Source organism: Hirundo rustica, chromosome 12, assembly GCF_015227805.2.
Source record: "Hirundo rustica isolate bHirRus1 chromosome 12, bHirRus1.pri.v3, whole genome shotgun sequence".
Taxonomy (NCBI): domain Eukaryota; kingdom Metazoa; phylum Chordata; class Aves; order Passeriformes; family Hirundinidae; genus Hirundo; species Hirundo rustica.
This window is the reverse complement of record NC_053461.1, coordinates 1,570,870-1,585,807: the sequence shown is the minus strand read 5'-3', so window position 1 is coordinate 1,585,807 and position 14,938 is coordinate 1,570,870. Positions and strand designations below refer to the sequence as shown.

At 36.6% G+C, this 14,938-nt stretch overlaps 1 protein-coding gene across 23 annotated transcripts in view; it reads left to right on the top strand.

Annotated features, from left to right (window-relative positions):
• Nucleotides 1–14,938, top strand: part of SLMAP (sarcolemma associated protein) — a 93,889-nt gene that overhangs the window by 53,435 nt on the left and 25,516 nt on the right. For 12 of the 23 annotated variants that reach the window (XM_040076319.2, XM_040076320.2, XM_040076317.2 and 9 more), the window contains 6 exons: nt 931–987; nt 4,308–4,391; nt 4,670–4,729; nt 9,382–9,504; nt 10,085–10,159; nt 13,997–14,317. In XM_040076319.2, the coding sequence (XP_039932253.1) occupies nt 931–987; nt 4,308–4,391; nt 4,670–4,729; nt 9,382–9,504; nt 10,085–10,159; nt 13,997–14,317 (720 nt within the window). Of the gene's footprint in view, nt 1–930; nt 988–2,260; nt 2,400–4,307; nt 4,392–4,669; nt 4,730–9,381; nt 9,505–10,084; nt 10,160–13,996; nt 14,318–14,938 lie in introns of those variants that run through there. The other 11 variants (XM_040076328.2, XM_058422251.1, XM_058422252.1 and 8 more) reach the window with 3 other exon arrangements.

Sequence of the window (14,938 nt, the reverse complement as noted above, 5' to 3'; positions counted from 1 at the left end):
AGAGGCAGCTTCAGGCCTGATGTTTCAGGGACTAACAGCTTTCAGTATGGACTAAACTGCAAAACCTACCACACAGAAATAGAGGATGTGATCTGTAAGATGGGACCCTCGATACTTCTGTGTCAGCATTGCTTCTTAAGGAATTAGAAATAATGAAATCTCACCTGCTAAAGGAAATGAATTATTCAATAGCTTTTTTAGTGTCTTTGATTAATCCAATCCTGTTCTTCCCTTGGTGTTCTTGTTTACCTTCATGTCCTAGCAGGAGTTAGGATGAAGTCAGCAATCTAGTCTCAAATTCCACTTCTTAAGATTTTTGTGCACCTCACATACATGAGTAGGTTTCCCTAAAGCAGGCTTTTTACAAAAACTCCATTTTTCCTGAACCTGAATGTAATGCATTCCTAGTTTTTTGGAGGTTCGTGCAGCTGTCTTGAAAGGTTTAAACAAAGAAAGGCTGTTTCTGTGTACCTCTCACAGGTGTTGTTAAGGGAATTGTGATGTCGAGGGGACTTCTCTATTGCTGTTTTACACTGGTGCATTTCTAGATTTCTGCATTGTGGATGGATGCCTATTTCATGCAACAAGCTCTTCAAATTCCTTTTTTGATAACTAAACTTGAGAAATGCATTAATTATTTGGTGCTTCCAATTTGATTTTTTTTTTAAAGTACACAAAATTAATTTTTCTAAATTCTCATTAGTGAAGTGCAGCATTATGTAAGTTAATAAGGAGAAATAATTATGCACTGTATCACAGAGTTCCGGTAGGCTTGTTTGCTCTGATTCATTATTCCGTGCCAGAATAAAGGTTTTGTTCAAGCCTGAGTAGGAAGTAATATTATCAGCTTTTAATTTGGTCATGGAATGTACTCTATGTAGATGCAGGGAAAACTTGAGCTTGGAAAATAACACTTATTTTGTTTGGCAGACAAGATCATAGATGAAGGACATCTAACCAAAGAGGAAGAAACAAAGCTTTTGAAAGGTTAGACTTCTGGATTATTTAACTGTTTTTGAAGCATGCTTTTTCTGTCACTCGGTGCATGTTCTGTGTTAAGCCAGCAGTTTCAGTTTTGATTGAATACTCATTTGAGGATAAGTTCAATAAAAGGGAAGGAAATCGTTTGCTGAACTCCAAATAGCATTGTAGGCTGAAAAGATTTAATGGAAACCGTTTTTGGAGATTGAGTGCATGAAATGCTAGTCTCAATATTGACTGAGTTCTTACTTGAATATGCATTTAAAAAAAAAATAATTTCTGTAAATTCATTTGGTGTCTGAATGAACTCCAAACAGGATTTTGGTTTTATAATAGTGCTACACGGAAATAATGTTTGGTGTAGTTTTAAGTTTTATTTAAAAGTGTATTTTAATTTGACTATTTTCTATCTTACATCTTCATAACTTTAAAATAAGTATTAACCTCCTAAATGTGTCTTTTCCAAGTAAAATATATCTGTGCCTCTCTAACTCTTTTCTCTAATATGTAAAGCAAGTTAAATTAAAGGAGCTTACAAAAGACTTGTCAAGGAACAGTCATGCTTACCTTACAGTGCTATGGTCAGGATTGCAACCAAGCGTTCAGCTCAATATTTCTCAAGTGCCTAATAATGTAAGGGTGTTTGGACTTGCAGGCTCACTCCTCTCTTGCAGCTTTTTAATACACATGAATAATAAAAGTTAGTTTGTTAAAAGGTCCAGCGTTTTAGAGGCATTTTAATTTATCTTCTCTTCCTTCAATGCATGGAATGGCACCTTTAACTCCTTTCTGTATTGTGAGGAAGCTATAGACAAGGTGCCATATTTGGCAAAAAAATGCGTACAATAACTGTAACATAGCACTCGCATGCCGTTTCTATTGCAAAGCTCTGAGCTATTTTTAGTGTTTGGTAGTATATTCTAACTCATCAAGTATGATGTCAACACATTTTAATATACTTTGTCACTTTGGCTATATTTATTCAGCTCAGTTTTATTATGGGAAATAGGACCAACTGCTGTGATATAATATAGTACAGAAAAGAGTGTTGTGCTTACAACTCTGGTTCCAGAAGAGGAAACAGGTTTCTAATAATTTGCCTGTCTTCTGCTGTTTCACGTGTAGAGCTGGTACATCTTTCCTCTGGTCCCTCATATTTTGTGCCTTGTTCCTGAGAGGGAGAATCCATGAAGGGAGGGGAGAAGCTGGTGTACCAGGGGTGGGTGGGTGGGAAGTATATAAGGGGGTGCTGTGGGAGAGAGAATTAATTCAGTGGTTGGAACTCGCACTGTTCCTCCCATTTTGCACAGAGTAGGAAAGCAGTGTTTCCATGGATGCCCAGATATGGTAAAGTTAGCTGGGTATGGATCTTGCTCAGCTTAGTGCTTCTGGATCGGCCGCTAATAAAAGTGACATGGGTGAGGCTTTCAGGTTATACTTTTCTTAATAGTTAAAAAAAAAAAAAGTATTATTTTATGTTTAGTAATTATTAGTTTTAGTGACAATGCTGTGAACTTGGTTCTGTATGATAATGCAAAATGTTTTGATTTGTAACACCTTTAGATACTAGTTAAAAACCTTATTCCTAAAAATAAGAACCCTTTCTTAACCCTAAACTTCTTGTTTTAGCAAAGAACTACCCACCCCCAAAGAATGAGTGTTTAAGTACAGTAATCATTATGAATTTTGAAGTCTGCTAAAATTGGAGTTGTGTTTGGAGTACCTGCCAGGTCTGAATCTCTAGTGTGCTTTTAACTGTACAGATTATTTTACCCCTTCCTCTTCTCCTGTGATTTCAATTGCGTTAGGATGGGAAAAGTCTTGCTCTTCATCAGCTGCTTTGTTTCTACTTGCTGCCTTCTGTTTCATGTACAAGTGCATGCTAATCTGGCACAGAGTTATAGAAAACTTTCATGTTAGATTGAGAAAACTTTGAGGGTTTTTTTCTGTTTAACCTGTGTTCTGTCATGTTGATTTCCTCATGTAGCCGCACAGGTTGTCTCCACTTTCCACTTCTTTTGTTTTGGGGGAAGTTAGTTCTGTATATTCTCGTTACTTGAAAAGATGTCTTATTATTCCCTTGGTTTTTACTTATTTTCATACACTAACCCTGTTGTATAACATGATTTATTTATGATGTGCTTCTTTCTTCCTGTGCCCTGGTACTTCATTGTTGTATGCATACTGTCTATACGTGGTGATAGAATTTGTGTTCACTGTGCTTTTCCCATGGATGGCAGAAGTCAGTGTACTGGGAATGCTGTATTGACCCCTTTTCATATAATGTCTCTGCCTGGAACTTGAGACTCAGAGGAAGCCTGTGTTAACCTGCAGGTGGGCAGCAGTGCTGTCAAAGCAGGGCTCTGAACAGGCAGCCAAGAAAGGTTTTGCTTTGCATCACCTCACCTGCATGTTGGTGACAGTCCCTTGCTGACACACCTGCTGGGTTAGCCCACGCCAGAGCCGGTGTGTCCTCTTCCAATGGACCCATCAGAAATAAACCAGAATTGTTCTTTAAGGAAAATTTTAAAAAATGTATTTCAGTCACCTGTAATATTTAGACTTTGAGTCAGGGGTAATTCTGTGTGGGACCAAGATGCACTCGTGTAATTAAATCCTCCTGTCTTTTGAAAATACTTGGTCTCCAGTGAAAATATAGAACTGGGGAAAAAAAAAACCAACAACAAAAAAATCCAGCAAACCAAAAAAAGAACCAACTGTGTGGCTTCACTAGGCTGGATGTAATAAAGTGTGAAATTATATATGAATAGATATTTCATGAAGGTAATTTTTTTTGTGGAAACAACCTACACTGCTTCTCTTAATACAATTTTAACTGAAAATTCTTTCTAGAAGCTAGTGTATTAATTTATATTGCTGTGATTCTTTAATGGTTCACATCACACTTCTTTTGAACAGTATAGTATGTACAAGACTTGTTATTATTTTATTTGTCCAAAATACTGAAGCAAAGTTTTATTCTTAACAACGGTTTCTGACTTGCTACAGTATCTGCATTGTTCTAGTTTTCTTTTCTTATTTGTTTGCTGATTGAATCAGCTTTTCCACCGTTCCAGCTGGCAAGAACAGAGCATTAACCCAAATTCAAGCTGTGCACGAGGCAATTGCATCCTTTATTAGAGGCTAGGCTGGGGATGCGGAATCCATTTTAGCCCAGACTTGCAAAGAAATAAGCACCCAACAGGTTTTTAACTGTTTCTTGAACCAAATTGTTTTCTATTGACGTTTAGCAGTAGTTTGATGTATAGGAGAAACTATGGATAAAGCATTTATTGACTGTAGCTGCTTTTCCTTGTCTCTTGCAGAGAACCAAGCACGAGTCAAAGAATCAAATGATTTTTCTGACACTCTTAGCCCGAGCAAAGAAAAAAGCAGCGACGACACTACAGGTAAGAGTTTGGGATTTCTGTAACCTCTGATTAGCTTGAATTAAATCTAGGTAATCATGAGCATTTTCTTAAAAGAATGGATTGTATTATGGAATATGTATTTCTTAAAAGAATGGAGTCAGAGACAAGCTTACAGCACTATTGTCTGTTTTGTGGCTTCATAATTTGACTCCTGTAAATTGAGAAGGACATAAAATCTTCTCTCCGTGTGAAGAATGTGTATATGAGAACTGCCTGCAGTCTGCTTGCTCTCTGAAAGCTGTGGGATTTTTTTTTAGATGCTCAAATGGATGACCAAGATCTAAATGAACCTATTGTCAAAGTAGCTCTTCTAAAAGGTAAACAAATTTACTTTTGCAACTCTGTATATGTAATCTTTTTATCTACCTAGTTTTAATCAAATGTGCATTAAAATAGAATGCTGGAGTTCAACAATGTTAATCATGTAGTATGGAAGAGTTAAATTTAAATATCAGTAATGACTCCTTTGGGTGATATGAAAGCATACTTTTGAGTGTTGCTATAGAAATAATTGGTGTATAAAGGTAATCTCTGTACTCACCAGTGCTGTTCTAGGAATTTACGTGTTATAACTTTGACTGGAGACGTGGAGTCACACACATTTAAGACCGTAGCTGTGGAGAGGAGGGATCCTTCCATCTCTGACATTTTTCAAGCCATTGTCAGATATTACTTGCATAGCTTCCATCGCTATCAGAAATGCTTCTGTTAGTTTGTAGTTGATGGGTTAATCAGAACAAGATTTTATATTTTCTTTTTTAACACAATCAAGATTGGAAATTTCTGTTAAAACTGTGTTCGAAATGATTGCTGAGGCTTAGCTTTGAGCTTCTTTTCTGTAAAAGTAAAATTTTTATTGAGTTTTTTTTTGCACTGAACGCATATACTTAATTAGCAAGCTGATATTTACATGTTCTTTAGGAATGAGAAATTTTGCGGCATATTAATTACTTATTACATTTAGCCTACCAAAAATCATTTTATGCTTCTTTAACAATTAGACACTTGATAAGATCTGCCAAATTATGCTCCTGTTGGGATCATAAAAGAATGTCACAGTTCTTTGTGATTCAGAAAGAAAGGAAACCATAACAGAATGTAGGAGACCTGTAAAAGAGCTTTTCTCTGCAATTGTTTACGCTCCCTAATTTTACAACAGAAAGGCTTTCAGAAGTTGCACAAATTCATTTTGCTGTTTGGCAGTGTATGTAATTGAGTTTGATATTTCCCAGTGGACATCAGTTCAACAAAGCAGTTTAGGAAGGAGTGTTTGGAGATACCGGGCGTGTTCCGTTCGAGGTTTGCTCTAATATCTGCAACTAATAACAAGTATGTTCAGTGACTTTCTATGCTAGAAGGTAGAATTTGATAAGGTTGTTTGTAGTGGTTATAATAGCCTTATTTTTGGTTATAAAACTGAGGTTGGCAGCAACTTTTCCTCTTGAGGCTACTTACTGGCATTCCTATTTTGCTGTCATGAAACCATTACAAAATATCTGTGCAATGAATCATTTGCCCTTTTAATTTTTATGAAGAGCCTATAAACCCACAGTTTTGTTTGAGTATTTTTTCAGAGAGCTGCTTCATGTGAGTGACTTAGCCCTAAAAAGGATCTTATTTGCCTTAAAAAGGTTTTCAAGTAGACTTGTTACGCAGCCATATAATTAAGGAAGAGTGAGAACATTTTTGGTTTGGCATGCAGAAATGGCCGCTGGAAAAGGCAGCAGTCTTGTTGAAACTTACAAAACAAATTAATGGAACAAGAAAATTATGAGACTCCTGATTGCTGTAGCTTCCTCCAAGCATTTTCCATCAAAATTTTTTGAGTGCGTTCAGAATTTGATTCAAGTTTCTACAAGTCAGAATCTGGCAAGGAGGGCAAGGGGGGAAGCTGTGACAGATCACTTGGCTTTGTTTTTTTACCCACAAGGAAAATGATTTTATTAACCATTCATAACAGTTCCCTGGACACTTGTGTTTAAACAGGCTGTTTGTGACTACTTATTGCAAAGTTAAGGACAGGTGAATGTTAAACAGATGGAAAGAAGCAATAAATGTCATTGGAAGATTGGTACTCTTGTTCTAACCAATGTCCCTGTGTTTTCATAGTAATTACAAGACTGATCCATGGAATGTTAGTAGGGATTGCTGAATAATGGTAATTAATGTAAGAAATTTTGAAAATCAGCAGTGGTCTGTTGTCTCAGAAAGTTTGGGAACCATTGTTTTATGTCAGAATAACCGGATACTTTATTTTAAGTATATGTTACAGTTTCCTTCATGTGGATCTTATGAAGTTAAAAAAACCCTCAGGGTTGTGTTATTGTGTCTGACTTCACCAGAGTACCCTGAAAATTGTCTTCTGAATAACCAGAGAATTCCTGCAAAATTCAGAAAGTGGACTTTTAGAAGTGAGGCTTGAAGGAATACCAGGCTGCTCATAAAGTTGCTTCCACAGGCCAGGCACATACAGATAAGGAATCAGTTAAGATCACAGCCAGTGTGTGCTTCTGCATTATCTCTGTTATTTAAAAAAAAAAAAAAAAAGAAAAAAAGAAAAAAAAAAAAAGATAGTTTGAATTAAAATTGTTCAAAACAATATTTTTTCAAACAATTTCAAAACTACCTTTGGATTCAGTGTAAAGGGGTGCCTCACTGTACTTGTGTGGGAAACAAAGTAGTATAAATTGAGAACAGTTCTTAAAATGTGGCAAACAAACTGATCACAGATTAAAGTTTTCCCTGAGGTAGAAAAAATGGTTTATTTGACCTTTTTTATTTAATTGCTTCTGGCACCTTGTTGTAATTAATGATAATTCCTTAGCCTTCTCTGAGGACAGCTAGTTGTGATGTGAATTTGCTTCTTAAGGGACCTGATTCTGTGCATGATGATATTTAGTAGGTTTATTATTTGTAAATAGGGCAGTTCTACTCACTGAAGAAGTACTTTTAAAACTAGAATCAGCACACAAATAGTATTTGCTTAGAACTAAAAGATATTTAATTTTCAGTTTGAGTAAGACTAAAAAGCTAATATTTTCTTGTGCTTAGATTTCTTGGCATTTGATTTAGAATCTTGTCAGGCACATGGAAATTCCCCTTTTGTGTTGATGTAGGAAAGAGTTTACCTTGATTGTGCATTTGCTAAGCAGATTGTTGTCCCTTAAATGGAGCCTCTCGTCTCTTCTGAAGCAGCACTGCATTTTATGATGTGTGCTTTCATTGACGAGAGAGCACTGCCACCATAAAGTTCATTTAGGGTGTCTGTTGTTGGATTTGGGACGCTGCTTCTTCAGCAGGCGTGATTTGAGCCTAATTTGTCAACTTCCTCATCCATTTCTTCTGAAAAGTCTCATTGAGGAGGGTTGAAAGTCTAATTGCCCTAAATCTTTATTCATGAGAAGCCAGGAACAAAACATGTTCAGTAAAGAGAAACTTGGATTTAGAACTAATAAGCTATAAAACAAAGTATTTGGATGAAGTATGTGGTCCCCTCTGTTCTTTCTGCTCTCATAATTTTGTTCCGAGAAAGTCTAAAAGCACATGCGTGTTCTCAGCTTTGCTCAAACTCACCAGTTCACTACTGTGAGAGCAGGAAAAACAGCCCCTTACAGAGATGCAGTATGAAGACTTTAGCATGGTTTGCTAAACAATTTTCTTAATTAAGAGAACAAGGAAAAAAAAAATCTATAATTACTTTCTTGATAACATATACAGCTAAATATTAATGTCAAAATTATAATGATGAGCTAAATTACAGTTTATTTTAATTTTTTCCTTATTAACAAAAGGTCCAGACAAACCAAAGGGATATTTTTTCTAAGCCTTTCTCTTAAATCCATACGGTGTATAGTTGCAGACGTTTATTGACTAGATAACTGTCTAACCCTTTTCTGTCCGCCCTCTCCCGTGATACCCAGCTGGAATTCCTTCACCAATTTCCTTCCTTTGCCTTTCTCACCAAACAAGCTTGATATCAAGTTTTAGCCCACTACCTATAGAGTTAATTCGTGCTGTTTGTGCCCATTGAAAGATCAGTTTGGGCACTGATCCTGCTTAAGGAAAATCTCATAAATGAGTTTGCTGAATGCTGTTCCTGCAGGCTGGATTGTTCCTGCATCGAATTTCTAGGTGTGTGCCAATTAGAAGACACTGCTCTTAGTAACAAATATTTCGTTTTCCTCTTTTAAATTCCTCCAGAACTTCAACTGTAAAAGTATTTAGTTTGCCTGTGACTGCGAGTCATCTCTTGTAAGACCAAGAGGCATTTAATATCCTATTTTTAGCTAATACAAAACTTGCCAGGAAGAGCACATGCTTTTATTTAGAGTAAGATGCACCTAATATTTTAAGATATAATTTAAAAAAATAAAGCACAGCATTTATCTTAATATTCACTAAGGCCACTGAATGAAATAAGGAGGCTGGAATTTTCTTCTTTTTCTTAATTTTGTTTTAGGATATTTCCCTAAATTTTTCCTTTCTTGGTTGGTTCCCAGAGGGAGAGGGGGAGGCTGAGCCTGGTGATGTGGTGGATGGGTGGCAGTAGTGAAACACGGAATAGCAGCTCTTGCCTCGGAGCCTGTGCCCTGAGACAGGCTTAGAGCAGCTTCCTTTAAAAAGAGACAAGTTGTAAACACGGTCAAGGATTTTCTTGGGCTTGTTGTTCCTTTTTTTTTTGTTAATCCAGAAGTCCTTGCCAGTTTATACAGTGTTTTTAAAAACTCGCTTATTCTTTCTTGTTAATTTTTCATATTGCATGTTTTGTATAATGAATGTTTTAAAGTTTGCATATGCTTTACTACTTTAAAAAGTATATTAATGTTCTTGCTAATATTTGCCTAATCCAATTTTGGGTTTACTTTAACTAACTTTGGAAGATTTGAGTAAACATTTGCCAATCATCACATGGCAGTGCAGATTAAGCTGTTGTACAATTTACGATTCAAAGAAAATGTTCTTTTATCAGATGAATTGCAGGGTGCACAATCAGAGACTGAGGCTAAGCAAGAAATTCAGCAACTGCACAAGGATCTGATTGAAGCCCAAGAGCTAGCTAGGACAAGTAAACAAAAATGCTTTGAACTTCAAGGTGAGACCCAGATAAACTTGGTTCTCTAGGGTATTCATTAAAATTGCATATATCAGGTAGTTCAACATAAACCAATGTTTTCATAGTATTGAATACACACTTGAACTCTGTATGTTTCATCCTTATTTCAGTCAGGTAATGGATGTAATTAAATGTCTTCAGTGGTAGTTCTTTGTTAGATCATCCTATCAGCTATGTAGCTCTGCTGTTTTGGAGAGGAAATAGTATAGTCCAGTTTAATTGCATATTGTTCAGTGTTCATTAGGGTTAGATTTACAGCTTTTTCTTTTTCCCCCTTCCTCCCACACCAGTTTGCGTTTAGCATACCCAGAGTTTTCGGATCAGGCAACAGATTATATCAATTTCAAATTAATTGTAGTACTACCACAATAATGGAATGATGTCTTAGTATTAACTTTTATTAAACTACTTACGCAGTTACTACCTTTGATAACTTCCTGAAGTAATATGTTTGTTTAATCTTTTCATTTAATGAGAGGTTGTGACTAAAATTAATTACACAGGTGAAACACATGTTACTAACAAAAACTCTTGGGCACATTTTCACTTTTATTTGTAGCTCTCCTGGAAGAAGAGAGAAAAGCATATCGAGTGCAAGTTGAAGAATCCAATAAGCAAATAAATGCTCTGCAAGGTAGGATTTTTTCCCCCACTCTTTAGGGAAACGGTATTGTTTTGACTGTTTCTGTGGCATCATAGTCGCTAATAAAGAAAAATGTTTAGCTGAGTGTATGTTTTAAATCTGATTTCTTTCACCGTATCTTGGAATGTTGTTGTGGAACCTTACCTTTCAATTCCTATGGTTATGATAGTAACTTAAAAATGCAAAAAAATGTAATCTGTCATAGGTACCTCTTCTTCATCTCCTGTTAGTCTTTCTCAGTACTGAACGATCCAGGGATTCTTACTGTGACTGCCTTCAGAGCACTCAGAAGCTTTAGGTGTTTTTGTGCTACTTAGTCTCTTCACTTCATTATAGGATCCTCTTTGAGAAATATTTCATCCAGATCCACATCTAGCGTCAGAACATTCAGTGAAGTTGCTGCAACAGAAATCCTGTCTATGCCTTTCTGAAAGCTGATATAATTAATCATGCTCTTTGCAGCCCAAAACGTGTGCAGCAGGATGTAATCCCACGATTTACGTAACTTCTGAGTCACATGTTGTGCATCACGTTAACTTCTCATCCGTGCATGTGAGTGAGCTCGTTGATCAAGAGTCTGTCAGTCTGTCCAGCCTTAAGGTCAAAAAAAGTTATATTACGTTGTAATTTCCTTAGAGCAAGCATTAGTTTGAGGAGCTGTTCAGCCTCTGATTATTACCAAACTCAGGAGCTTCATCCCATGGGATCTTTGTCAGCCTATCACTTGCTTTGGACACAAAAATGTCTGGAAGGCAGATGAGCAGACAGGCAGGTGCACTGACAGTCCTGACTTCCTTAGGAAGTCAAAATAGCCCTAGAAAATAGGATAATGTGGTACTTGTCATATAATAGTGACACTGAAAAACTTCTGTAATAGCTCTGTTTTATGTGACTGTCAGCAAAAATCTCTACGTTTTCTGCCTTTGGTCTTGGAAGAAAGAGTAACTTACAGTACCTCATCTTTAGAACAAGAGGAACAATTTAATTTTGAGTGTTACCTTGCTAATAACAAAAATTCTCCAAGTAGTAAATGCTGTAACAAAACTTAGAAATTTAGAAAATATTTTATAGTTATTTTTATGCACGAAAGAAAAATATTTCTGCCTAAAAAGACAAAATGAAAGTAGAAACTTGACAGAGCCAAAGTTAATTGCAGGATTCCTCTTCTCAATTCAGTACTTTCTTGTTTTCTGGATCCTTCTCAAGAGAAGTCTTGCTAATGTTTCCTTCTCTCTCTGTTGTAGTTCAGAACGTTCTGATGTTCACTGTATGCTTTGCTTCCCAAACTGTTAGGGTGTGACGTATCTCACAGTTTGGGAAAAGTTGTCAGGATTCTCCCTTGGCAGCCCCTGTGAACTGCAGGGGAGGAAAAAAAGAAAAAAAAAACCAACTTGCAGCTTCTTGAAGTAACATTTCTAGAAGTATTTTCAGGAAATCAATGTTTTAGGCCAGCCAGTGTTGTTGGCTTTGTTTGTGATGGAGAAGAGAAAGTGCCAGAGAAACATCTGAGGTCGTGTCTCTACGTGTCAGGTTCATTAGATGAACACATATGTAGAGAAAGGAAATTCAACTTACTGCTCCTTATTTTAAAGAAATGAAAGAAGCAAAGCATTCCGTTTAGATGAGGTAATGGCTTACATAAATGAGAGATGTAATGGAAGTTTTCTTTCTAATTGTCCTCTCAAATTATATCCATTCCCATATTGTTAGTAGTAATTTTCATGTGTAATTATTTCTAAAACTCCACCAAACTTAGAACTCGTGTATATCTGGATTTTCAGTCCAAGACACTTTTCAGGCCTGAACATCTAAAGGGAGAGTTGTTCATCAACACCATGCACAGGATAAAAAACCCACATTTCTTTGAAATGCTACCAGCACCAAGAAAGTAGGAGTTCAGCTTGGCTTGATGAAGAAGCTACTGTCAGGAAGGTGTGGTTTGCATTCCTTTGCTCAATGCACCTGCTGTATTAACAAGTTGTAGTACTTTGTGTTTTAGTGCATATTATTTTGGTAGGTTCAAGGCTCCTAATGTAAGGATACACGGAAAGGCAATTGCAGATGCATCGTGTGTTGTCCTACTGTCAGGTTCTCATCCACTGCTTCATTTGCTTTCTGTTAGTACAAGCCTGTAGAAATTATTTCCAAATGAGGTTGTAATAAGCCTCATTTTGCTCATATCTATTTTAAAATCCATCATGCTGCTAATGTTTTTATTATGGAACAGATAGACTGTTTCATCATACACAGAATTGCCATGAAATTAATTTACTGTTGTCTCTAATAGCTCTTAGGTATTACAATATGAAATAACTACCATATTCTTTCCCATTATGTCTTTTTCCTTCAAAGTGGGGAATTGGGTAATCCATGGGTTCTTCAGGGTATTTAATGAGATAAATGTCTTGCTGGAGCTTGTTTAGAGGAGGGCACAAAAAAGGTGAATTTTTCTTCTTTGCACATCAACTAAATTACATCAAAAAAGTTTCTAGGTTGTACCAGTATATGAATTCTTTCTGTATATTAATTCTTTCTGTGTTGCTGCTTATGTAGCTACTGAAAAACATCAAGTATGATTGTCATGGAGCTGCAAGTCTCCTTTGAGTAGCTCTGATGCTCTATCAGTTTACAGCAAGACTCAACTGCATTCTCCTGTTGTGTTCTATAATGGATTGAGATGACAAAAATAAATACAAGTAACCTAGGAAGGTTACTCAGCCTTGGTTATCCTCCCCATGCTTTTCACTGTCCTTGTTTTGCCCTTTGGTTCTGAAACATACAAGTTTAAATCTGTAATTCTGACCCTCTGCAGTATCTTACATTAGGTTTTCAAGTGCCCTTAAGAATTTTATCTTTTCTTCTCAGGGTAATTCTTCATTAATTTAATAATTGCTTTTTTTGCATGTTGAAATAAGTGAAATACATTTTTTTAAAGTTAAATAGAACAGCAGAAAATTAAACCCTTTGCTCCCATCAGTGTTATAACTAGTTCTCTTGTTATTTCATACTTGCCTTTCCTCTGTACTGTACTTTTTTTTTTAACTGTTTGCACTGGATTCTACTTGCATGTGTGTTAATGAAAAATTGTGCTCAGAGATGTCTTTAGTAGTGAAAGGGTTTTAGATGGGAATAATTTATAAGGTTTGCTTCATGCAGAAATACCAAGCAGCCTCGTGTGTGTGACTGCTGCACACTTACAGTAAGCCGTAAATGCCAAAGGACCTTCCTCTAGTTCAGTATACATGGTGCAGCTGTCCCTTTCAATTTAGAATTCATCTTGTGCTTTGAAAAATGCTTTTTGCAAAGAAATAATGTGTATTTCCTCTACTGCGTGTTGAGAACAGAGTAGAAATTATTCTGTGTCTCAAATATTTATAGACATTACAAGTGAACTGCTGAACAGGCAAATGTTTTCAGTGTAGATTTGCAAATGTTTGGCTTGTGACAGAAGTTTTCTTGCTTTTCCTCTTGTCCCTGAAACCCCTGATGTCCTTGCCCTCTAATACTTGTTTTGCTTACAGTGATGTTGTATCTAAATCTTGTTTTCAGATTTTGGAAAGTTGTTTTGGTATCACACACACAGCACAGCCTTATCTAACACAGCTTTGTCCAGGCAGAATTTTTGTTTCTTTTGACTTTGTATTACATGGCCTTACATACTTGCCTCTTTAAGGGTACAGCATTTGACAGGATAAATACATTTTTTCAATTGCATTAGGCTTCTTTAGTCCTGTTAAATATCAACGTGTTGAGAAAGGGAGGTAAGGTTTTGAGGTTTTTTTGTAAATACGGTTTGAAAAAGCATTAAAATGCATGTCTGCTTTCCAGCTCAGTTGCGAAGGTTACAAGAAGAAATTGAGAATCTTCGCAAGGAAAAGGAGAATGAAATTTCAAGCACTCGAAATGAATTAGTCAGTGCTCAAAATGAGATTCTGTCACTTCAAAAAGTAGCAGAAAAAGCAGCATCCGAACGAGACACAGATATTTCTGCATTGCAAACTGAGCTGCAGACTGTGCGAACGGAGCTGGAACGGTGGAGGAAAGATGCCTCGGATTATGAAAAAGAAATTGTCAATCTGCAAGCCAGTTTTCAGCTCAGATGCCAGCAGTGTGAGGAGCAGCAGAAGGAGGAGGCCTCTCGCCTAAAAGGTGCTTGTTTGAAAGGACGTCACGGAGCCTGGCCACCAGAGCATCCTGCTCGCTGTGGTGGAAACCAGCTCCTCAAATCCCTGTCTGTCTGTCCCTCTGGAGCCATTTGCTCTGTGTGTGTGCACATATACACACGTGTGTGTGCATGTATTCGTGTGTGTGCACCAAGGTTTGTGGGGTTAGATGTTTTGCGTGCTTCTTTAAACAGTTATTGTTAATTATGCCTAAATTAACTTAGGTACTCTTTGATATCACTAGACCGAGTGTAATTCCACTTACAAAGGATGGAAAACTTTTATGGTTTGAGGGATTCATACTGCCAAAAAATTATCAAGAGGACTTGTGTAACTTCTCTATCGTTTGAGCCCATTAAGGGGGAGCTCCTGAAGTTTTAATTCTACCAAAGTTTCACCAAAGCTTATAGTTTTAAATATTCTTTTCCTTGTAACAGAGGCACGGTATCTAGCAATTCTTTTGCTGTTTCAATCCTTGGAAATTATTTTCCTCAAATACGCTTTTCTATTACTGATTCTAAAATACTAGAGTTGACCCATAAAAAGGTTGTTTTCTACTTCTTAGTACCTTAGAAAAAGCTTTAATGAAAAAAGTAACTTGCCTGGC